General features: G+C 38.0%; 1 protein-coding gene and 1 long non-coding RNA gene across 6 annotated transcripts in view; one reads left to right on the forward strand and one right to left on the reverse strand.

Moving 5' to 3' along the window:
* The window catches only part of LOC142086716 (uncharacterized), a 109604-nt gene extending 106826 nt beyond the window's left edge, over positions 1-2778 (reverse strand). Inside the window, exon 1 of the long non-coding RNA XR_012675227.1 lies at positions 2585-2778. This is a non-coding gene — a long non-coding RNA (uncharacterized LOC142086716). The remainder of the gene's footprint in view (positions 1-2584) is intronic.
* A 130-nt stretch (positions 2779-2908) lies between these two features.
* Positions 2909-25791, forward strand: part of DMXL2 (Dmx like 2) — a 57062-nt gene continuing 34179 nt past the window's right edge. The window contains exons 1-12 of one of the 5 annotated variants that reach the window (XM_075160059.1): positions 2909-3138; positions 11967-12092; positions 13833-13904; positions 14596-14674; positions 15302-15458; positions 16435-16501; positions 18346-18524; positions 20504-20684; positions 21693-21867; positions 22671-22904; positions 24017-24294; positions 24483-25179. In XM_075160059.1, coding sequence (XP_075016160.1) covers positions 3052-3138; positions 11967-12092; positions 13833-13904; positions 14596-14674; positions 15302-15458; positions 16435-16501; positions 18346-18524; positions 20504-20684; positions 21693-21867; positions 22671-22904; positions 24017-24294; positions 24483-25179 — 2332 coding nt within the window. In that variant the 5' untranslated portion in view covers positions 2909-3051. Of the gene's footprint in view, positions 3139-11966; positions 12093-13832; positions 13905-14595; positions 14675-15301; positions 15459-16434; positions 16502-18345; positions 18525-20503; positions 20685-21692; positions 21868-22670; positions 22905-24016; positions 24295-24482; positions 25180-25791 lie in introns of those variants that run through there. The other 4 variants (XR_012675228.1, XM_075160057.1, XM_075160058.1 and 1 more) reach the window with 4 other exon arrangements.

Raw genomic sequence — 25791 nt, forward strand, 5'->3', positions numbered from 1 at the left:
AATGTTTAGACACTATGCACTGCCAAAAATATTCAGCATTTACATGCCCCCAGGGAAGCAAGACTGTCAGTTTCCATGAACATGATCTTTTAAAAATATCCAAGCAAAAATTGTGCTGTAGCAATGCCTTTTCAGGAGTACAGAAGAAGTGACCATCCTTCACGGGTGAATGCCTTTAAGGTCTTCTACAGAAATACACAATGAACAACAGTTTACAAATTAAGATCATTATGGGGGCAGTCTAGTTCTACCAGTAATAACAGAGGTAGAACAAACCCCCCCCACATTACAGTTGAGTAATTAATAGCAGAGAACAGGTGTTGCATCTTATGGATTGAAGCACATGATTTTCTCCAAGCTAAGTTAACAGCTGAATGAGTTCTAGAGAAAAACAGGCAAGTAGCTTTTTTTCAGGGAAAACCACAACTTATTCAAGAACGCAGTGAAGATTTGAGACAATCATTATAAACCATGAGGAAAATATTCACAGAATCATAAAAGCATTGTGCTCAGAAGCTCTCCGTTTCTTGTGGAAAGGTAAAGGCCTTCAGAAGCACAGAAAACTGACAGAGTGGTCGAAACAGGGCGTGTTCTTCAGGTTTCAAGATACTAAGGCTGGAGTGCAGCATTTCCACTTTGAAATAAAAGGCAGTCCAGCATAGATATTTATCTTGCATCATGCCTCTTAAGAGTCGTGCTTTCTTTCCCTAGGCTCTGTGCAGCACATTTCTTTTGCATGTGCTTTAGGATTTCTTCCCTATGCAAATTTCACAGTGTAGTCTTTTGAATTTTCTCCCTTCCAATAAAACACTCTGATTAGGTAACAGAAGGCTGGGCTGAAAACCAAAATTCTCCCTCATCATGTCTGTTACCCAGGAAGATTGAACTGATCCTGCAGGTACTCTGCTTTCACTTAAGACTTTTTGCCATCAAAACCAGATAGCTTCACTACACCTAAGAATGGAAGATGCTTTCCTTTAGATCATACTGTTCTCCTATCATCATAATATTATGACTGCCTGTGCCAATTCAAGGGCCAGCTTTCTTTTCAGATATTAGTTGGACTTTGTTCCACTGATTTAAAAAAACAAACAAAAAACCACACTGCTTTTGCCTCTAAGTCTTGTTGCACGCATCTGAAAAAAAATCTTACCCAAAATAAAAATCAGTTGTAAGTTAGCATACATTTTATGTGGAAGAGCCTTCAATCAGAAAAGTTATGGAATAGAAAGTATCAGTGGAAGCATATGAATATTACATAGTGGTTTCATATGTAACCAGGTCAACTGAAGATTAAAATGTTTTTTTCCCCTTTCATCCCAGCTAGAGATACTGTTCCCTTTAAAAAGAGATTGCCTTTAACAAGCATGGGAGTAGATAAAATCTTAAGTGTTATGATAACAATGTTTTTTCCATTCAAAGGTAACTTGATTATGTCTTCATTTACCTCTACATTCCGAGTAAACTAATTTATTCAGTAAGAGAGGTACATTTCCAAGAAGCGGTATAAGGCGAGATAAATCTTGCAGTCCTGACTGAGGCAAAACTGCCATAAACTTTAAAGGAGATTGAGCTTTGCAGCTTCAATCATTACCACCAGTAGTACAACTGCAATACTACCATATTGACCTAGTACAAGAAAATGGAGAATTTTCCTTACATCGTGACACACTGTATACAGAGGGTTTTTTTTTTTCCCCTTCAGAGTTTAGAATCCCTTCCAACCAATTTTCAGGATCCAGCCTTCTTCACACCTCTGACACAGAAAAAGATGGGCACATATAAAGGCTTTTGTTTTCAACAGTGTTTGGCAGTTATTACAAATAAAGCGGCAAAAGCCTCACCATATGTTCTGTGAAGTCACATAATGCATATAAAATGCAACCAAACACCTTAATCAAACAAGGCGGTCCCCCACCTCCTCCTTTAGTATCAAGAACCGGTAATTTTCTCACCAACCTCCTGTAAATGGATATTTACAAGGACCCTGAAACATGGTCTCTTTCTCACTGACACAAAGCAGTTCTGACTTGTAATGTCGGCCCCATTCTTGAATCAATAACTAAGTATAACCCCTCAAGGATGAAATATGCGCTGCACAGCCAGCACACTGGTCAGCAGCTGCTAGCAGGCTCCAGGTACCCGCTGTAGGCAGTATCACTGGCAGCTAGAGGGGCGCTCATAGCTTCTCAAGAGCTTCATAAGCTCTTTGAGATATGACCAAACCTGAGGATCCTTAATGAAAAAAAAACCCAGACTATCCTCAGAAGCACTATATATAACTAATAAAAGGCCGAAGTGCGAGACCGGCAGCACGCTGCCCGCACCTGGTCAGCTGAGGACACCCCCTCGCAGCCCGCTGTGCTGGCGCGGCTCGCCAGTGCAGCTGCGGACTTCCAGTCAGTGAGGCACTGCCCAGCCTCTCCTCTTGACGGGAGACACTTCCCTCTCAGCACACTTACCGCTCCTGATTCGGGGGACACGCCTCCCCAGCCCGCCTCACGGCCGGAACGCTGCAGCAGCAGATAAATCCCCCCCGAACTCCTCCCTCCCGCCCCCGTGAGGCGCCCTGCCGCCGTCTCACCTCGAGGCGTCAGCCAAGCGCACCGCATCCCCCGGCTCCTTAGCTGTCCCTCCCTGTTCTCTTTTAAACCTAGCGCTCTCCTCTTCCCCCGCTACGCTGCCCGCCTCAGGCTGCCCGGCGCGGGGAGCTGCCGGCTCGACCCCTCGCGGCGGGCCTCGCGCTGACAGGCTGGGCTGTGCCACCCCCCCGCCCTTAAACTGCCTCGCGGGCGCGCGCACAACGGCCCTCCCCAACGGCCATTGCTCGCGCAGAGGCGGTGCCTGCGCGCGCCTCACCTGATTCTAGCGCTGCCCGGCGCGTGCGCCGCCTCTCCCCCTCCCTGGCGCGCGCTCGCGGCGGCAGCGAGCAGGGCCTCGGCCCGCGCGGCGGGCGGGAGCGCGGAGCCATCCGGGTCTCGTCCGCTCGTTGCCGGCGGAGGCGACGGCCGCGGCGCTGCCGTCCCCAGGAGAGCGGGGAGGCAGCCCGCCATGCATCTGCACCAGGTGCTCACCGGTGCCGTCAACCCCGGGGACAACTGCTACTCGGTGGGCAGCGTTGAGGACATCCCCTTCACGGTAATGGTGGAGAGGCGGGGGCGTCCGGGCTGAGGCGGGCGGGCGTGGGGGAAGGGGAGGGTGTTTTGTAGGCCCGAGGAGAGCGGTGGGAGGGGCTGGAGGGGATTAACCTGCCGGGGCGCGGGGGTACGGGCGCGGTGGTTTGCGGGCCCTCCTACCGGGGTCAGCAATACCGGGGTAGTTAAGGCGGGGATTACGAGCGGGGGCCTCGGGGCGGTGCGGTGAAGGCGCCTGGGCGAGAGCCGGGTTAATTATAGGGGTGGGGTGGGGGGGTAGCGCTGCTCCGGGGCGTCGGGGCGCTCCCGGGCAGCACGGGTCGGGAGAAGACAGGCGTGACCTCGCCGTGGAGCGTCGCCGTATTCTACGCCCTCCGGGAGGGGCCTCGCTGCCTGCTCTTCCCGGGGTGCAGCTGCAGGTGGAGGCTGGATCCGCGGATGCACCCGTCACCGCTAGCGAGTGCTCCGTAGATCGGCTGAATTCGAGTAGGGAGCCAGGGAAACCCCCAAACTGTGCGTCCCCAGATTTTGCTGGGTGCTTTTTTGTGTGTGTATATATAGTCCTCCTGCAAAGAGAAAATAGGCTGTTGCACTATCCACTATTGATGAGCATTTGGCTTCAATTACTGTGGGTAATAAAACACAAATTTGTCAAATGCACCTCTTAAACTAGAGGAGAAAAGAAATGGAGAGAGGCACACTGAGTAAATTTCAGGAGTCCAGTAGTTTATATAATAAAATCTGTTTATAATCCCCAGGCTATTTTTGTCAATTCTAATGTCAATTTCCACTTTTTTAGCTTATTATATGCTTCTCTGATTTTAATGAGTGATCAGCTTCTGCAGTATTTTGCATACCATCATCTAATCAGTATGTTATTATTTGGGAATAAATTGTCTCATTAGATTTTGTATTAACATTTACAAGATTATATCCCCGGCACAAGCCAATTCCAAGCTAAATGATACCGAGCATCATTTTTTGTCTAAGATAGCTGTCAGCAGACTTGTCAAAAATTTAAAGCTTACTTCAGATTATCACAGATGTCTAATTTCAGTAATGAATGCTTGAAAGTCTTAAGAAATAAAAGGTGCTGTGTCTGTCTTTATTTTCCTTGTTCTGCTGCTGTGCAGCCATACTGCCATTAAAGGGACCTCTGTTACTTTTGATATTTATATAAGAAGACGTTTACTCATATTCATATTCTAATGTGTTTCTTTTTACTGTGCCATTGGTATTATAAAAGATAACTTTATGCTAATTCTCATAATAGTTCTGATAACATCAAAAATTAATAATAATATATATTGTGGTTTATAGAAGAAATTTCCAAGAATAAAAGTTACGTTTTACAAAAAAATGTAGAAACATTTGGTAGCATGTTAATTATGGAACTGCATATAACAGACCTCACTGTCTTCTGGCTGCTGCATCCAATTTTTTATAATACATTAGAGGAGGAACTAAAGGGATAGGTATGTTTTAATAAATGTATCTTCTGGACGTCCACAGCTGTAACTTTCTTCTTCCCTTTTTCTCTTTTCTCAGTATTTGAAGTATTATTTCCTGCTGTTCTAGACCTTGATCCTATAGTAAACTGTATGGTTAAAAACAGTACAGGGTCTTATATCCAGATTCTTAGGAAAGTAGTCACCTGTGTGACTCTCAGTAGCAGCAGTCTACCATCCACTACAGGTGTCACTTTCATTAGTGCCTAACCTTAAATTCTGTTGGTCAACATCAGTAACGCTTTTTCCCCCTAAACCATTAAGCTGTTTGGAGTCATAACTTTAACTCAGATCTTGAAGCAGGATTTACAGTTTAGGCAAGAGATCATCTGTATTGGTGACAGAGCCTGACTCTATAGACCCAATACCTATCAGCCTCTAGAAGACAGCAGAAGCAGAGCAGTAAAAGGCAAGAGGTTAAGGGAGATCTACACAGTAGGTGCTGTACTGTATGAATCCGTGGGAAGTTAGCCAGGCAGAGTTAGCCTGTTTTTGTGTGCGCATGTGCTTGCTTACATTTTGGTTGATGTTAGGGCATTCATTTAAAATGTGTGACAACTAGTTCAAAATTGCTACAACTGATTCATCACAGGGACTTGAAAATACATCTCTTTTGTGTGCAGAAATGAATCACTCGTTAAAGTTACTCAAGAGTAGAATAACGGCTTGGGTGCATGTTTATATGTATTCACTAGTTAATTGTTTTGGAGCTATTTCCTTTTTCTTTGAGGAGGAGGAGGAGAAATGTCCTCTTAAGATGAACTTGCTTTAGATGCCTAACTCCAACAATCTTAGGATTCTGAGAGAAGGAACCTTTTCTTCTGACATGATTAGGGACACTGCAACTCTCAGGTTCTTCTTCATCCTTCCTTTCCTCTGTGGTTTGCTCTTGGCTTATTTACATGACTCCTTGCTGGGGTTAAAGGTAATCTTTTAATTTCCAAGTCAGTGTAGCTAGAGCTAAGATGATAACATGTTCTGCCTCGAGTTTTTTAAAGCTTTGGTGAAAGTCATCTAGTTATTCTGAGAATAAGGGAAAAGAAATAATTTTGCCATTAATTTTTCTTTATTTGCTAAAAAACAAGTATTAGTCACTCCGTAAAGCAAAACAAATCCAAAGAAATAGAGGCAGTTGCTGTAGGTTGGCTACAAAGGTTTTGTTAGTCCTTTATCCCAAATGCGCATAGTGTTCTTTCCTCCCTATGCTCCCACATCTGCCTGCAGCAATCCTGACATATATCTAGCATTTCCCAAATAAGGGATGAAGCACAGAGATGTTTGATTAACAAACTGGCTTGTGGATGTTGTAGCTGTATTGCACCCAGTCTGGTAGGAAACAGGAAAAATTGTTTGAAGAGTGATTAGTAGCCAAATAGCTTCTCAATGCTGTTTTCTACCAGGCAGTCTCTTCAGCCTCCCTTTGTTTGAGCTCCAAAAAGGGCACTGCATAAGCAAAGAGTTTAAGTATTAAATGACAGAAGTTCTAATATTGTAATTTCTGGTAATAATTCTGTGCACTATTCAACTTGCTGTTGCTTCATGTTCTCATTTCAGCAAATATTGTTAACCGTGTTTCATGAATGAGTTTACAGAACGTCAGAGTTGAGCTTTATACAGAAGGGCCTTACAGCACACGCCCTGCCTAGACAGAAGAAGGGTATATTATTTGAACCTCATAGTCTCACTGGCAGCTAATAAGTTTTTAAAGGTAGTAAACCACATTTTTCAAACCATGGTTGATTTCACTTAGCTTTTGTTGTTAAGCAGCCATTTTATGTTGAGCCAATTTCATCCTAACTCTGAGTGGGATGTATGTTACCAAGCTGACTTTCTGAGATGTGGAGTAAGGTGGTTTCAAATAAAGATGACGAGCTGTTCTGATTCTGTTTATATGACTTCTGCCCTTTGTCCAAATTCAGGGTTGTTTTTTTCCCCCTGAAACTCTGAACAGAATGTAGCTGTTTCTAAGGTCAGTCTAGGTTTAAAAAAAAAAAAAAAATCCATAGGTATATCAATTACCTAAGGGCTAGATTCTATAAGTATAAAAATTCCAAGCTCTGGCTAGTGTCCCACAAACAGAAGATAATGAATATTTATTTCTTGTAAGAGTTATCACTAAATGCACAAAATACGGAACTCTGAACATTATTAATGAAAAATCAGAATATCAGATTTTAGGGGTGTCTGTACATAAGAACTTTCCTGATAGAAGTGAAAAAAAATTAGTTTATTATTTGTCATTTTTGAAAAGGACAAGCTTCTTGGCATCTTCAATGCCAGTACTGACGCTTAGCCTGGAACTGTGTGTAATGAATTTCAGAAGCTGTTGCAGGTGAAAGTCTCCCACACCCATGCAAATTTTTATTACCTCATTGAAAACAGCAAAACCTTCATCCACACCATTATGTTCACAAGATACAGCAACGGAGAATAGGTTTTCTCTGCTGTGTTTCTTCATCCTTCTTGAAAAATTACTTTTTAAAAACCTTATTTGCAAATCCCTCTCAGTTATTTATTACCACATATATAGCTATATGTTCTCCACTGTGTCATGTTTACGTGAACTGGATTGCAGACACTTAACATCTGAATCCTTACTATGTTCTTTTTTCTGTGAAGCTCTGTGTGTAAGCATATTGTAAAGTATTTAATGATTAATTCATCTCAAATGTCAGTTTAGGAAAGCTTGTTCTACAGGCCATAGGCTAGTAGTGGGCTGGGGTTTTTTCCAGTTATTTTGCTAGTTTGCATTAAGTGTATGTAATTCTACTAGTACTTAACTGGGGGAGGGGGAAGTGTAAATGTGTCCATTGATGAGAGTTTGGAAGTGTTTCAGAATTCAGGTGTCTTCATCGCTAATAGGAAGGTGGAGGAATTTGCATCTTACATCTTTACTATCCATAGCGAGAAACTCAAAGATAGGTGTTATACTGGAGGAGTGCTACAAGGCCAATGCTGGCTTTAATTCAGGTTTTAATACAGATTTTAATTAATTTATGTAATTCTAGATGTTTATGAACTTCTTTTTTTTAATACCACTGTGGGCTGATTCTGTTTCTTCCACATAATTTACCATCTCAAAATGCCTCTGTACCCCTAGTAGTACACACTGGAACTTGAAGACTTCTGGTCTATTTCACTTATGCCAAATTTGTAAAGAGTTGCAGGTTATAGGAAGAGAAGAGTAATTTTTTATAAAATATAAAAATTTATTTATATAAAAATATTTATATAAAGAAAAAAACAAGATGAGAATGTAAAGGAATAATTGTTTGCCAGTCTGTTAGTTCCAGTGTTCAACATTAAAATTAGAGAACCAAATTGGAAAACATGGGCAGCTGAAAAAGAGAGATGCACATGCTGCTTTTGTATTATCTGAAAATTGAGGATATAGCATAAACTCTTAGAGTAGGACACAATGTCCTACTTATGTCTCGTGCTCCTGCATTCAATTAGAGCTTTGTCATTGTTCATTTCAGTGGTCCCAGATCCTGACAGTTAGAGTAGACATTGGCAAACTACAGCTTATTAGTTGCTTATGGACCCTGCAAGTCATCGTTGCATTCTGGTGGTTTTGCAACTCCATTTAATTTTCTCTTTGAAGTTATCAGTGATAATACAAATGGAAGTTGGCAGATACTCCGTGTGGGTGGTTTTTACTGCACTTGTTTCTTTCAATGACTACTTATAATTCTGTTTATCTAAGACCTCAGTGCTGCTTTCATCCATTATAGTATCTCAGCATCTTATTTTCCATCTTTCCTTTTTGTACGGCTTACCAATTTTCCATGCCTTTTATCAGGCTATGCAGATTGTTAGTCTGTTGCCACAAATATTGTGGCCACTGTTATTCTGGCAGGAGAAACGTGTGGTGGCATGAATGATTTCCCTGAAGATGATGTCAGCTGAATCCTTAAGAAGGAACTACTGATGTTGACAGCTGAATCTTTTAAGAAGGAACTGCTAATGTTAAATATTATGACACTTCCCTATTCTTTGCCAACATAGGGTGCTTCTACTGTATTACCAGCTTAAGGAGTGAAAGGACAAAATGAAAAGAGGATTTAATAGAGAAGTGTTCTGTTCAAGTATAAACATGTTAATATATGAGTATATTAGGAAAGCCTCATAAAAGTAATCAAATGGAAACCTTGTATTTAGACATATAATGTGGAATATAGACATATAATATGGAAATATCTTTCAGTACAGAAAAGTATATTGACCTTTTTTGTTTTGAGAAATTTGGAGACTATAAATGTGAAAAAGTGAACACTTGTTTTAAAACGAGAGGACACTTTTTCTTGAAGGTGGGGTTATAATAAATGTACTTTTAAAGTAAATTTAAGATTTAAGGTACATATACTGTAATATACTTTCAAGAAATGAGAGACGTTCTCAGAATAAAAATCTACACTGAGAAAATGACCCCAGAACCAGAGGCAGCACTTGCTCAAAGAACCTAGAGCTGAAGGCTCATACCTGCTGTTGGGAATGTGTTCCAACTAAGGTCTCTAACGGACTAGATCCTCTCTGTGGGCATAGGGCAGTTAGGTGTGCTGAGTCACGTGTTGGTGCAGTGCCAAACAGGCAAAGAGTAGGAAGGATACGAGTGACAGTAATAAGATTTCACTTAGGAAAGAGATCTCTATATCTTGATGATTCTTTAAGAAAAAAAAATTTTTTTCTACTGTAAACCACCCTTTTAATTCACAACCACCTTTTTATGTAACTTTGTAAAAATATGCTAAATAGTATAATTAGCCAGAAAACTATTGCTTTGTTGCTGTAATAAGTGCAGATAGGGGAGAGGAGAGAAGAGAAACTAAAACATTTAAAAAGGAAGACTAAATTATTTTGCTTCACAGAGTCAACAGACATACCCAAGTATAAAATATTTTCTGTTTCATGCATTATCAACTATACACACACATACAAGCATGCATGTTTAAGAATAGTAAGCATAAGGAAATTAAAGTTGAGAAGTCTTTTCCTTTCCGTATATAATTTCTGAGATACACATCTATATCTCCTGCTAACAGGATTGCAACTAATGATAAATTATGTTTAATTTAGTTTGAAATTTGCAAATCAAGTTATCAATAACGACAATGAAAAAATAGGGTATCCAAAAGGTTTAAGTCCTTGTTTGAAGTGTATCAGTATCTTTTTTTACTGTATTAGATAACAATTTAAATCATGTCTTTTAGTAGGTTTGTATTAGTAGTTATGAGGCAGAATGTTGAAAAGAAGGCGAGTCTTTCAATTCTTTGTTGTTTTAATTGCTCACCCTTTGAAGTAAATAGTAGGAGAATCAATTGCTTATGAACATTAGAATTCTGAATAAATTATTGGAACAAGAAGACCTGCTTTTATTTTCCTGTCTACTTATGGGCATTCACATCCTGATCTCCATCTTCCTCCTTCCTACTTGTGAACATTCGCTGGCCTGTCCAGCATTCCACACTGCTGGTGAAGTTTGTTTTGCAACAAATTCCAATATAAAAAATAAGAAAACCACAAAACAAAAAGACTTTTTGTTCAATGCCAAAACTTGTCTCAGCATCTCATCTTTCTTTCTCTTACTTTCTGGAAATAATCCTATTCCATTTAATAATAACATTTTCCCTTCCTGACTGGGTCTAATAATTGCATAGCCTAGTCATCAAGGAGCTAGGATATTCTGTCACATGGATAATTTCTCTGTAACAACCTTTTAGCAGTTGGGGGTTTTTTCCCTCTCCTGCTTACATTGTGAATAACTTCAGTATCAGTTCCTCAGAGCTTCCCACAACAACGGTTGTGGCTTGAGGACTCAGACAGCACTGCATCACTTTATTTTTTGTGAGATGACCTTGGAAATCTTTTAGACAATCTGTTTTGTAAGCAGTTTTCATTTTTTTGTGTGCAATTGTAATGGTGTTTTAATTTCTGAGGCCTGAGTTTCTCTTTGCTGCTTGTATTGCTGTTCATTTCTTGTTTTTAGCAGTGACTGTACTTTCACTAAATTAAGCCTTTTTCTTCAGACTTTCTCACTTGTTGCTCCTTCCCAGGAGGAGCAGAAGTAGACACAGAAGGCCATGAGACCTAAATTGTCCATTCTAGTTCCACTGGTTATCTTGCATCATTATCTTAGTGTGCCCATCAATGGGCATTGATCCTGTAAATCTATAGAAATACTCACAACTTCTCATACACTTCTCAAAAATAATACAGGTAGCCTTTAAACTGATTGACCTCAAAGGAGAGGGCTAGGGCTCAGTAATTTGAAAATTATTGTGAAAGAAGCAGGGGACAAGTTAAAATGACAAAGTAATTTTGTACTATCTGAAATTGACTGTTGAGGACTTGCACTCTCTGCTTAATTCAGTTGTTGTAAAAATTCTGCCTACTCTATTGGAATCGGTGAAAAACTTACTTTAAGGAAAGAGACTTCTAGCTATAACTGTTTACTTTAAAAAGGCTTAATGGTAGATTGATGCTAGGGAGGGATTTCTATGCCTGAATGTGGGAGTTCACTGGAACAGATCATCTGGAGTGATTAAACTTTTTAGAATATTCTGGCACACTAGGACAGGTGAAAGGTTGGCAGACAGATATATATTTATCCTGCCAATAAAACGTGCTGCAAGCTATCATTGTTCTATAAGTTATTCTTGAACTAATTGTTTAGACTGTAGCGTGTATTGCACAAGATACAATATATCCAAGACAAATCTCTGTTGTTTTACAGTCTTAAAGTAAAGTGTACTTCTTAAAACTCAGAAAAGCCCAGAAATTGGATTCTTATAGAAAAGAATCACTTAATACTCTTTAAAAAAAAAAAAGGGCAGGGGGCCGCGACACACACATATTTAAGAAATTTATATGCAAATTCAATAATAAGTGCACCTGAATAGTAAACTCTTGGCTGCCTTGCTCTAAGAGGCAACAAGAATTGGAGGGGAGGGAAAAAAACCCAACTAAAACCTAAAAAAAGCCACAAAACAAACAAAAGTGAAAGTACACACAGAGCTTAAGTTATATAGTAAGTTTGGTGTTTGTTTTTTGATTGTTTTTGTTTTGGTTTGGTTTTTTAATACTGTTTCTGTTTGCTGTGATTTAAACTCTGGAAGATTTAAGGTCTCCTTTGCTACTTTGTTTTTACTTGTTGCTTATTCTGCTGGTGCTACTGAATTGGTGAGAAAAAAAACGGCTACATAGTAACATCTTGTTTCAATGGAGATTTTCCCAACTCTGTCAAAAAGTAAGTTGTCTGATAAGTATTATTCAGTTAGGTTTTTAAATACATTTTTAATTGTTTTTCTTTTAAAAAATATTTCAGGCATATGGCTCTGGTTGTGACATTGTTATTCTGGCAAATGACTTTGAATGTGTGCAAATAATTCCGGGTGCTAAACATGGAAACATCCAGGTCAGTTGTGTGGAGTGCTCCCAACGACAAGGCAGGGTAAGGATTTTAATAAATTTGCGTAGAATTTTTTAAAAATTGGAATACTCTAAATGAAATAATTAAACAGCAACATAATATGTTAATGGTATTTACGAGTTAATTTCATGACAAAGATCAGTTTTTACTGATCTGTAACTTTCTGAGTAACACCTCTTGTGTTACTAGGAGAATTGTTTCAATTTAATAGTAATTTTTTGGGGGGGGAAGGGAAGGGGAAGCAGGAGGCATCTTGTAACAATGGTTTTTATTCCTTTCCAGGACCTGCAATAACAGGTCTCACAAAATGTGGAAATATGTATTCGTTACAGTATAGTATCAGAACTGGAATGGTATTAAAATTATTGTTATTGTCTCCATTATTGTATATGTTCATTTAGCTAAAGAAGACATGGATAAATCATTCATGTATATATATATACACACACACGTGTGTGTGTGCATTTGTGTGTCCTGCAAAGTAATTAATTAGAAATACTTTATTTTTCAGAAAAGCTTAGGCATGCTTAACGTGTTTAGAAGTGCTACAGTATGAGTCATCATAACTGCATGGCCCTTTGACTGGTTATGTGGTTTTATTTTTAATCCCTAAACAATGCTAAAGAGACAGTTTAGATTACTGAGAAAAAAGTACTTTCTATGAGTTATGGCAGTACACTGAGCAAATTTTGTTTGTCAGTTGTCACTGCCTACTAATATTAGCTAGTTAAAAATTGATTGCAGTATTGAGAAAACCCTAGTTAGGATTTGGGCAGGTTTCGCTGGCAAGGCCCCTGCACTGCAGCAGTGCAGTCCCAGTAGGACTGGAAGAGCAATTCCCGCTGCACAGGTGGCCCCTGCAAGATCACCAGGAACCCCTGGGTGGTTCTGCATGCAGGACTCTGAACTCACAGTCTGTTCTTTTCTTTGGGAGTGTGTTCCTGCAACCTTCCCCCCGAAGAGGAAATAAGATTTCGTAATAAATGTTGTGAAACTTTTACATAATTTCTGTATTGAGGAAACCAGATCCTGAATGGGAAAAACTTAAACAGTTTTTGTTTTAAAAATCTTTTAAGGAAGAAAAAGGAATTTTAAAGATAGTCAAAAGTACTCAATAAGCATATGAGGGTTAGGAACATGACCAGATAAATTCCTAATAAAGACCATTTTGTGTATGGAGGTTTCTGTGATATAAGTGAGTGAAAGAAATTGAGGGGTTCAGTGGTAGAAATACTTCAGTTTTTCCATCTACCCTTTGTCTCCCCTCAAAATGTATTTAACCATTCAAAATAGAATTACATTTCCTCCTGTTTCTTGTAATTATTATTTAGTGGTACAAAATGGAATCTGGGAACACACTGCGACCCAGACACTAACAATTAATTTATTAGTTAGCTGTGAAGTAGACAGAACGTGAGCAGAAGTAGTGAAGGTATCAGTTTTCCCTTATGCCTTAACAGTAGTAACCCTAGAAGAATATATTAGATCTGACTGACAGTGTTTATCCCACTGAACAAGATGTCTTCCCTACTTAGAGTTAAAATCTTAAAGATGGGCTTGTTCAGAAGTATGTATTTCTCAACTTCCTTAAGAAAGTATACCTGTAACATAATTAATGACATTTGCATTAATTTCACTTTTCTTGAAGAACAGCACATAGAAGAGGTACTGGAAATTCTTTTGCTATTTTGGAATGCTAAAGAGCAGTTACACTTATCTCCTAACCTTACATTTTGAGTCTTCAATTTATTTTTTTCCCAGATTGCAGCATCATATGGAAATGCTGTTTGCATTTTTGAACCACTTGGTATAAATTCTCATAAAAGAAATTGTGTAAGTATGTATTTCATGCTTGTAATTCTGTTTAGGTTCTTAGAAGAGGCAAAAGTCTGTCTGCCAGTTATTATTATATTACATTGGCACACAAAAGACTAATGGATAAATGTTTTCCACCATCCATAATAAAATTGGATGGGTAGAATCTTCCGCTGCATGAATCAAACTGGGGACTGCGCTCCTCCTAAGTTCACATCTTGTTCTCGAATGTCATACTAGAATGACATGGTGACAAGCTGGTGTTTCTTTGACTTGAAGAGGTCGTCAGATCTGTGGTACAGAAATATGACTTAGACTTGTATACATGTACCCAGGCTTGTTTTAACAGCACAGTCATGGCCAAGCACTCAAGCATTAAGTATGTTCTCAAGCAGGTTTCACAATCTTTGTTGCATCTGTACGGCCATTCCTTATGTTGTTATAAATGTATGACCTAACTACTTTACAGTAATCTACAGATATATTTGTATGTGTGACAGGTCCAGATCTGGTTCACAGGGCACTCTGTGATGCATTTAATTTTTATAAAATAATTAAAGAAATTATTAAAACTAGATTCAGCAGTCTTCCACGGGGTCCTGAATGTTTTTGCAGCAGGCTTAATAGCAATTTCATAGAGAAAGAAAGAAATACCGTTACCTTTGTATTTTGCTGTGAGAATTAATCTTTTACTGTTTTTAAACTACAGCAACTAAAGTGTCAGTGGCTTAAGACTGGGCAATTCTTCCTCAGTTCTATGACTTACAACCTGTCATGGGATCCTCAAGGTAATGTTTGTGAAGTATTTGTTCAACATCTGTAGTTAGGAGAACTTGAACACAAATTATTTTTATTGTAATAAAGCGAGAGCATGAATATGGAAATTTTAGATTATCTGTTCTCAGTGTTGTGTAAAATGTGAGGCTACAGTTAGCATTAGTGAGGATGCTGTGCCAAGTGCTTGAGTCTCTTATGCAATATCTTAGTTTGGGAATCACAGTGTTAAGTTGCTAACTGACTTAAATTAACACTAATAATCATTTAAATAGAATTTTATCACAATTAAAATCAGCAATGTACCCGGACACAGATATTTACAAGATGTGTAACAATGTATATTTATTTGAGATGTGAATGGCTATTTAGTGTCTGCAACATTCATTGTTAAATATGATTTATCATTTGAAGTCACCAAAAAAACCTTGATGTTCTTTCTTAAAAGATATTGTAAATTCAAAATGTTTTAATAAAAACAGCTGTGTAATATGATTGAATACCCTGTCATCTTTAAAATAAACTTCATAAAGTTGAGTTTTCAACCTGTTTTGAATAATTCTCAACAAAATATGATGACAGGCTCTTTCAATATACATGCATCATCTTGGTTTCTCAGCTTTGATATTACTCACTTTCAGGTAGCAGGCTGCTGACAGCAACTGACTTTTTGCAATTGTGGGCCCCTCCATCTAGTGACATTCTAGAAGAAGATGAAGACGATGATCCTGACAATCAGATCAAAGATGATAAAGTTCTCCCAGTTCTAAATGACTGGAAATGTGTCTGGCAGTGCAAGTGAGTGAGATAATCTTTATTTTAAGACAAATTGCAATGCTACCTCATATATCAACCTTATCTTCTCTCCAAAACCGTATCTTAAAATGTGCTTTTAAATCAGCTTAAAATACCATCAAATTCAAACAATGTAAGTTACTCCAAATAAAAATTCCTCACTTTTTCAAGTGACCTATCACCAGGTAACCTAGTCAAAGGCTTACCCAAACTGTAGCAATGTATCAAACTGGCAATGTATCAAAATTGTCCCCATTTCCTCATCTTTGAAAGTAGTGCTGAGATACTGGATGAGACTGAACAGAGGAGAAGTTGCGGGCAGATATGCTACACTGATAAAGATGAGAGCTGCTTCCTGAATTTTAGGAAGACGGTCCTGAAACTCTTTCTACCCAGCTCTGTTTGAGATCCATGTTACAGAAGTGCTTCATGGTCAGCCATTTCTATATATATGCAGCCTTGGGAAGCAGCTGCCTATGAACCTGTTTTCTCCTATCTCTTTTGAAGCCATTTTAGATTTTGTGCCCACAAAGCACTGTATAGGCTGCTTTCCTGTTTCAGACAGCTAACTCGTAAGCTGTAGTCACAAATAGTATCACAAATTATCTAAAAGATCTTAACTTTCATTTCTTGCTATTATTTGTCTTGGCTTCACTAGGAGTAGAGGAGCAGGTGGGACAAACTTCACTTCTGTGATCTCATTGGATCTAGCCTTGGCTTGCCATACTTAAAACAATTTATTTTATGGGCTGTTTTTCTGTAAAACTATGAAAATACTAAATATTTTGTTTCATTGTAGCAAATACTTTTTATGCTTCTGTTATTTCTAAAGTATGCTTAAAGCAACAACAATAAAATACTAATATATTTCATTTAAATAATGACCAGTAATACTTAATCAACTGAATACATATGGAATAATACTATAGAATAAATAGGCTTTACTTACAGCTTAAAACTTTATTCTTGTGTTTTTTAGGACTGCAGTATCAGTACATTTGATGGCATGGTCTCCTGATGGTGAATACTTTGCAACAGCTGGGAAGGTAAGGACAAAAAAAGAATAGTTAAATAAGCGTTTGCCATGTTTTGCATTTGTTTGACAAAAATAAATAAGTAATATAGAATAGTCCTGGACCATACACTCTATTGCAGTGTGAGCTAAGTTAAATTATCATCTCATGTGTAATGCTGTATTTTGATGTAATTCCAAGAAATTGGATTTAGCTCTGTACTCTTACTGTGAATACTTGAAAATCAACCTGGAAATACAGTGACAATGATACAGACTTGTGTGTATATATATATATATTTTAGATAAAGTATACTTAGATGAACTTTCAGATATGCATAAACATATTTTTCTACTTCTATTGGAAATAATGAGGATAAATATTAGATCATTATGATAGAACACATATACCATTTAAACTGGTATAATATCCACACCTCAGTGGATAAATTAGAAAAGATTTTCTATTCAGTGAATTCTTGGTTCAATTATCAGTTCTTAACTTCTATTTCAGTTTGGCATATTTTTTGTCAAATTGCTATTCAAGCTAAGTTTTCAATTAATAATTCTCTTCAATGTCACCCTCTCATATGAGTGATTCCCTTTGGTTTTCAAGTCTGGATAGGTAAGCATTTATTGCTTGCACTTAATGTTGGTTGAACAATGAGATGAATTTTAGGAACCTTTGTTTTCTTACACTTACTAAAGAGGACAACTGAATCACGAGCTGCATTGTTTTATGACTAAAAACGTACTTACAAACCTTAGTAAATATTACATTTAGAATCATTGTGGTTAGAAAATCATCAAAAGATTTGCTTCATTCCATATTTCTATTTCCCATGAATATACTTTTATATAGCTAAGAATTTGACTAAGTAGATGAGGCAGATGGTTCCAGAAGCCATTTTCTGTCTGTAGGACAGCTCTATATTAGTTGTTTCATGAGATACGCAGCTTTGATCATAATTCTTAACAGGGCTGCCTGTCAGACTTCCTTCTTGCAGAATCTGTGGTCAGATACTGTACTTTTTGATGCTTGTCAGGAAATACTATCTTTTATCTACACTCTCAGAGGTTTGTAATTTATTCATTTATTTACTTTATTCTGTATCTCCACTCCAGCAGCAAGTCCTGATATCCAGGGATGTGGCATCCAGCTGTGTACAATCTACTGTTGTTGTACTAGTAATGTTGTCCTTAGCTCACATGAGTATAGTCATACTCCGGTCTCACTTATCAGCGTCTGTAGTATTGCTGTGTCAGCATTTCAGTTTTGTTTTCATTAACTACATCAGTGGTGCCCAACCATTCAAAGCAGAAAGGTAGCACAGGTTGTGCTGGTGGAGGGGAAGGTAATATGCATCTGGTCCTCTATTGTGTGCCTATGCTGAGTAGGTACAGTGCTTTCCATGAAAGCTTGGGAACCAACAGGGACTTACAGCATGAATTGTCTCAGTGGAGGAACTGACTGTTAATGAGCTTAATATTGTAGTGTGAGTGGCAGCCTATTTCTGGCTTCTATCTTTGCAGGGAAATGGACAAGAGATTTAAGCATGCATATGTGCTATGCAGAACATGCATAAAGAACCAAGAGGAAAGTAGGGGGCAGCTGGACTGGAAGAAAAATTCCTTATGGGAGTGGAGTGTTGCCAGCAGAATATTTCTTCAGTCCTGTAACTCGTTCCAGGATGACCATCAATGAAATAAGTGGTCTCAGAAATGGGTTGTCTGAAAAACTGCAAATAGTTCTGGGCCACAGATCAAGTTTTCATGAAGGATACCAGAACAGCAGTTTCCTTATTATTTGGAATTTTCTTTTTGTGACATTTTTAATTATAGCAAGCTAACCCCATGGTTTTTTATTGCTTTACCTAGGATGACTGCCTCTTAAAGGTTTGGTATCCTATGACTGGTTGGAAGTCTTCTCTTCTGCCCCAAGAGAATGAAGAAAAGAAAAAATGCTCAGGGGTTGTCCACTTCTCATTTGTTTATTTGGCGCATCCTCGAGCAGTGACAGGATTTTCATGGCGTAACATTAGCAAGTACATGCCCAGGTTCGAAAGTTTTCTTTTTTAAAAAAACAAGCAAGCCTTTGACCAAGTATTTTTTAACACTCTGCTTAAAGTTTGGCCATGAAGAACATGATTACATTTCTCTGCTTATACTTTCAAGAAATAAAACATATCAACATCTTCCCTGTATTACCTAGTACAATAGTGATAGTCATGTTAATGGGTGAGAATTATTCTAAAATATGGTCTAAACTTCAGTGCCTTCTCAAGTTATATCGGGAAGCATGGATGTAAGGCTTTGTCTTCATCAAATGGTGCTATGACATTGGAAATAAAATATTTGTTTAAATTATTAGCATTTAGTAAGCTATTTTCTGTACCGTGTTGTATATACTGGTGTTTAATTAGTTGTTCAATTTCACTTTTCATTATTTAGTAAAATTTATGCATTCTTCACATAGTCCAGCAAGTCAGATACTTTAGGCAGTTTCATAACTGCAGTTTTATAATAACTGTTGCATTTATCAAATAATAAGTGAAGCCAACATGGCTTCACTAAGGGCAAATCATGCCTGACAAATTTGGTGGTCTTCTACGATGGGGTTGCAGTGCTGGTGGATAAGGGAAGAGCAACTGACGTCACCTACCTGGACTTGTGCAAAAGCTTTGACACTGTCCCGCACAACATCCTCGTCTCTAAATTGGAGAGACATGGATTTGACAGATGGACCACTCAGTGATAAGGAATTGGCTGGATGGTCACACTCAAAGAGTTGCGGTCAACGGCTCGATGTCCAAGTAGAGACCAGTGATGAGTGGCGTTCCTCAGGGGTCGGTATTGGGACCGACACTGTTTAACATCTTTGTCAGTGACGTGGACAGTGGGATTGAGTGCATCCTCAGCAAGTTTGCCGACGACACCAAGCTGTGTGGTGCGGTTGACACGCTGGAGGGAAGGGTTGCCATCCAGAGGGACCTTGACAGGCTTGAGACGTGGGCCCGTGTGAACCTCATGAAGTTCAGCAAGGCCAAGTGCAAGGTCCTGCACATGGGTCGGGGCAATCCCAAGCACAAATACAGGCTGGGTGGAGAATGGACTGAGAGCAGCTCTGAGGAGAAGGACTTGGGGGTGTTGGTTGATGAGAAGCTTAACACGACCTGGCAATGTGCGCTGGCAGCCCAGAAGGCCAACCATATCCTGGGCTGCATCAAAAGAAGTGTGACCAGCAGGTCGAGGGAGGCGATTCTCCCCTTCTACTCCCCTGTTGTGATACCCCACCTGGAGTACTGCGTTCAGCTCTGGGTCCCCAAGATAAGAAGTACATGGACCTGTTAGAGTGAGTCCAGAGGAAAGCCGAGAAGAGAGGGCTGGAGCACCTCTCCTATGAAGACAGGCGGAGAGAGCTGCGATTGTTCAGCCTGGAGAAGAGAAGGCCCCAGGGAGACCTTATAGCAGCCTTCCAAGGGGGTCTTCCAAGCCCCCCAAAGGGGCCTACACAAAAGCTGGAGAGGGACTTTTTACAATGGCATGCAGTGATAGGACAAGGGGTAATGGCTTTAAACTGAAAGAGGTTAGATTTAGATTAGATATAAGGAAGAAATTCTTCACTATGAGGGTGTGAGGCCCTGGAGCAGGTTGCCCAGAGAAGTTGTGGATGCCCCATCCCTGCAAGTGTTCAAGGCCACGTTGGATGGGGCTTTGAGCAATCTGGTCTAGCGGAAGGTGTCCCTGTCCATGGCAGGGTGGTTGAAACTAGGTGATCTTTAAGGTCCCTTCCAACACAAACCATTCTATGATTCTATCAATAACCATTCTATGTTCACATGCACTTTTGCCAATAATCTATGGGTTTACCAGCGTGCCAAAAATCATTACGGATATAAAACCTTTAGTTAGGGGAGAGGCAGAAATTTGGATGAAACAATAACTACTAAATACTTGTATACTCCCCTAATTTCTGCTGTGTCCATATGGCTAATTTAAATACATTGGGTAGTAACCTTGATGTGTTTATTGTTAGGGGTTTGGTCTGTAATGTGTTACTCACATCGTGTGTTGATGGCATCTGTCGGCTATGGGCAGAGACGTTGTTACCAGAAGATACTCTTCTCGGTGAGCAGATCTGTGAAACTAGCACTTCCAGCATTTCCACCATCTCTCAATCTGGAAAGCAAAAGGATAAAATACAGCATGCACTGGAGGTACAAGTAGATACTTATTTTGTCAATTTTTTATTTCCAGATTCTTAAAACTTAAATATTTAAAGGATGTAGAACTCTAAGAATGTGTATTATCTAGTTATTATAAGCATAACAGAATAGTGTGAATTATTTCATATGTTTTTGAAGTCTATTACTAAACACTGAAGAAGTCAGAGACTTTGCAACTCTGCACCCAAGCTCCATGTTCTTAAAACTCAATCTACTTTTTCTACAGCTAACTAATAGTGATGGGAAGAGACAATGTTTAATATGGAGTAGTAAGTGATGTTTTCATTCTGATTGGGTCTGAAAGTCTGTAATTATAAAAACAGTTGAAGCCGCAAATAAACTCTTCTAATTTTTAGTTACCCGATTTGATAATTGCATTTCCAAAAGGTGGTGTTATGGGGCTCTAAATTTCAGTGGCAGTCATATCAAGTTTATTTAAAGTTTACAGTGAGAGAAAACCTATCAATATAAAAACAAGAAAACAAAACAAAAAAACCCAACCACCCTACCAATCATTTGTAGACTATTACAATCAGACCAAGTTTTTACTTGTTGCATATCATGACAACAACAAATAGGGAGAGTTGAACCAAGTATGCTTTGGGCTGTTGAATCAGTTGTGCTCTCCACGTGCTCTCAGCAATTTTTAGTTACACAAAAATAATTCATTATAAAATTATATTGCAAAGGTTACTGCTTTTAGACTGTTGTAATCCTGTTTATGAGTGTTACACAAAATAGTGTGCATTTTTGTGGTGTTGTTGGAGCAGATATTAAAGGAACTTTCAGAAGACTGTTAGAAGAGCTTTGCCTTTGGCCAGAACTGATGTACATAAGTGTTACTAATCTTTGTTGAAAACTATTTAAAATAATCCTTTTGAAATTAGTCTTCACTTCTTAGGTAGAAGGAAGTTAAAAAGCTTTAGGCTTTATATAAATGTGAATTTTTATCTTACAGTTTTTTAGTATTTCTTAATTTATTTTTTATAACTATACCAGACAATTCACCATTTGAAAAATATGAGGAAAGGACAAAGGAGATCTTCAGTTCTTGTTACCCACACAGATGTATTGCCAAATCAACAGGGTACTCATGAAGTTCAGCGTCACATTTCACATCACGCAAATGCACTTGGTCACTTCCATATAGCAGCAAGCATCAACCCTAATACAGGTGAAATACAACCATTTATTAAACTGTAATAATATATTTGCACAAAATGAAAAAAAATAAATAAAGGGAGCTGAGACGCACATTCTTTGCTTTGCCTAATTGAATACAGGGAATTTGTGGGAAGACTGTTATTTCACAAGTCTGTTACTTGGCATAGAGTTTTGTAAGACAAATGAGGCTGAATTTATTCTGAATACCTTCAGAACTTTTAAAAGCCAATTAAATTCTTCTTTGCTCATTCATCTTTGCTTATGTTTCATGAAGAAATATAAATTTCAAGTCTGCCTAGCGTTTGATTGTTGGGTTTTGGGATGGTATATGATGAATAGAGTATTTGGATCCTACAGAATATATAGTGAATGAAAAAAAGCTGTACCAGATTTTTTGGCAGGAAACCAGCTGCTTTTTATAGAATAATGCAGAATATTTTAAACAAGGAAAAGATTAAAGAGCAATCATGTGCCTTACCTAAAATCTGTACATGAAATGACAACACTGCAACATATGAAACTGAGCAATTAGAACTGTTGAGTATCATTTACCATTCACAAAAGAATCAAGTTTCATGTAAATTTATTGATGATAAAATATCTTTACATTTTTTTTAATTACAATTGCATGTAGAAACTTGATCTGCATCTTACCTTTTCTAATCTTACAGGCACAAATTATGTTCTACCTAAAATAAGTTAAATGTCTTTCTTAAGAATTCTGTGTATATATATGCGTATGTGTGTATATATATGTATAAAAGATGAGCAGTTTAATATATAGTTTTTTTATTTGTTTAAAAATATCCACAGATATTCCATCAGTTTTGGCTGGAACAGCTTTTAATATAGATGAAGGAAATGGAGGCTTCGTTGTTCACTGGTTGAATAATAAAGAATTTAATTTTACATCCTCTATTGAAGTATTTATGCAGCATCTAAGAAAAATTTCTGAACAAGAACTAGAACAAGATTTTGATGTTGAGGTTGAAGAGGAGGAAGAAATGGAAGAAAAAGAGAAAGGCTTACACATGAAATTAGATCATGGTTAGTAATATTGAGATACGTAGCATAAGAATTATTTTGAAGCACATTAATGCAATAATTAATGCAATTATTTAGCACAAGAATTATAAGTGCTGACATTTTATCACTAATCTTAAATAAATAGACATTTACAGCTGAAATTTTGGCTGCTGTAATTATGGCATGAAAAATTCAATTATGTACCCTCTGTTGGAATGCAATAGTGATATACATAGTGAAAAAGAAAGGTAGCTTTTGTCTTTCATTTCCATTTTGGATATATTCCACTGAGCTATGAAATTATGACTAAGACCTGCTCTCTATTTACCTTACAATCTGATTGTCAATAATAACATACCAATTTATGGCAAGCTTCAAGAAGGGTTGGACATAGTTCCATTTCAATGCAACTGCACTATTTCCAGTACTGGTAAGATTTACATCTTAAACCTTAGATCACTCAATGATCCCAACTGTAGCTGTTCACAAAGGAATGGAGAGACATATTTTGAAATTAATGATGGAAAACATATCCTACCAGAAGTACTTTACATTGCTGTAGAAGGGTCACTTCGCCAGTAAGAATGTGTAAAAATAAAAATCTGTCTAGAGAAACCAGTAAGACCAATTAGCGACAGTAAACTGATGATACATTGTGTCATTTATAATGCTTAGTTCTTAAAATCTAGATTACCAAAGCAATAAAGTGTGTGATAATTCTTACTGAACATGCAATACATACTACTTCATCAATATTCACATAGCATATATTTCATTATGACTTTCTAAATACAAAAAAAACCCACATTAATTTGGAACCAGCATTCACATAAAATATGTGATTTTATATAGTTCACCAGAATAATCTTAGGCAGGGCGTTACTTTTTAAGTATCTGGATTTTTATGGTTATATTTATTATTACTTGTATTGCATAGTTAGAAGCAATAGTCAAAGGCCAAAGGCTCATATTTTTGTGCAGACAGACCAGAGAAAGATGTTTCTGCCCTCAATATGCATGAATGTTCTTATCAGATAGTACTATTAGCAGATTAAAAAATACTGTGTTGTTTTGAATAGAAACTGATAGGGAAATCTTTGCAATGGATAAAATGGCACATTTTTCTCTTGCAGACTTGTCTATAGATAGAGAATCAGAGACAGGGACTGGTACAGGCTCTTCAGAACATGAAGATGGAGAAAGAGAGGGAAGCCCCAAAACATCTCTACTAGCAGGCCCATGCATGCCTCTTCCAACAGTTTTGTTAGATCGGAAAATTGAGTTGCTCCTAACTGAATGGAACAGAAATCCAGATATGCTTTTTACTATCCACCCTATTGATGGTACATTTTTGGTGTGGCATGTGAAATATTTAGATGAATGCACTCCAGGCATCTTCCGACAAGTTCAGGTATTGTATATTTGAAATTGTTTTATTATTTGTGATCTTAATCAACGATCATTGTGTCCTTTCTTTTATATCTGAACATCAGTATGAATTTAATTTTAAGTACTTCCTGTGAAACAGCTAACATTTATTCAGACTTAAGCTGGATTGTTATATTCTAATTTTTTTTCTTTTTTTTTTTTTTTTTTTAGGTTTCATTTTCTTCTAGGATTCCTGTTGCATTTCCATCAGGAGATGCTAGTTCCCTTAGCAAAAATATTATGATGTATGCCTGCCCTGTCTTTATAAAAGATAACAGTAATGCTGTACATCAGAAGACAATGGACTTTCCAGATAAGACTCTAGCAAATAAAGGACCAAGCTTTGCCCAGGACAGTGCAAATGTGAATATAATTTCTCCAATAGTAATGATGGTTTCCAAACATATAGATGGCTCTCTAAATCAGTGGGCAGTTACTTTTGCTGATAGATCAGCTTTCACTACTGTGCTAACTGTATCACATAAATTTAGGTACTGCGGTCACCGTTTTCATCTCAATGATCTAGCTTGCCATTCTGTTTTACCATTACTGCTAACATCTTCTCATCATAATGCTCTATTAACTCCTGAATCGGACAGTTCCTGGGACTCTGACAGGATAAACAGAATAATGGATCCTATTAAACATGTAAAAGGTTCTTCTAGGCAGCAACTTAAAAATGCAGCAACCCGTACATTCCATGACCCAAATGCAATCTATAGTGAGCTGATTCTGTGGCGTGTAGACCCTATAGGACCTTTATCATACACTGGAGGAGTATCTGAATTGGCTCGAATTAACTCTCTTCATACCTCCGCTTTCTCTAACGTAGCCTGGCTTCCAACACTTATTCCCAGCTATTGCCTTGGTGAGTATACTTAGCATGTTTCCATATAGAGTTAACACTGTGAGTGATAGAATTAATTTGTTAAAATAAATTACTATTGTATTTGGAGTATATTTATATTAACTTTTCAGCAATTTCCTTGTATTATGCAAATTAAGCATTTTTATTTCATTTGAGGCTAAGCTACTTCAAAACATTTCCTCTGGTCTGAGTGTGTCTGTAGTTACTGTGGATCAGCTGACATTCAGTAACTTCTTTGTGTGAGTAAGCAATCATCTCTCACAAAGAACAAGACGATCCCTTTCCTCAGTGCTTTAGGCAGCTTCACTGAGTGTTCTCTGCATTGACATGGTATTAATAATGCAGATATTCTGATGACTTAGGCATCTGGGTTGTTGGCCACATATAGCTGCAGGAGGCAGTGGGTTGAACAGAACTAGTGTTTGGACCACTTGAACATTTGAATTATTGGGAAGGATTTTCAGCCAAAATTTACAGTATCAAAATCTTTTAATATGCTGCCTAAGAACCCTGCTCAGAAGATCCGGAAACAATACTGAAATTCTTCAGGCCATCAGTGGTTTACAAAAGCCCAGTTAGAACACAGAGTATTTTTAAAGAAATAGACTACAT

This window comes from Calonectris borealis, chromosome 11, assembly GCF_964195595.1.
Source record: "Calonectris borealis chromosome 11, bCalBor7.hap1.2, whole genome shotgun sequence".
NCBI classification, from domain to species: Eukaryota; Metazoa; Chordata; class Aves; order Procellariiformes; family Procellariidae; genus Calonectris; species Calonectris borealis.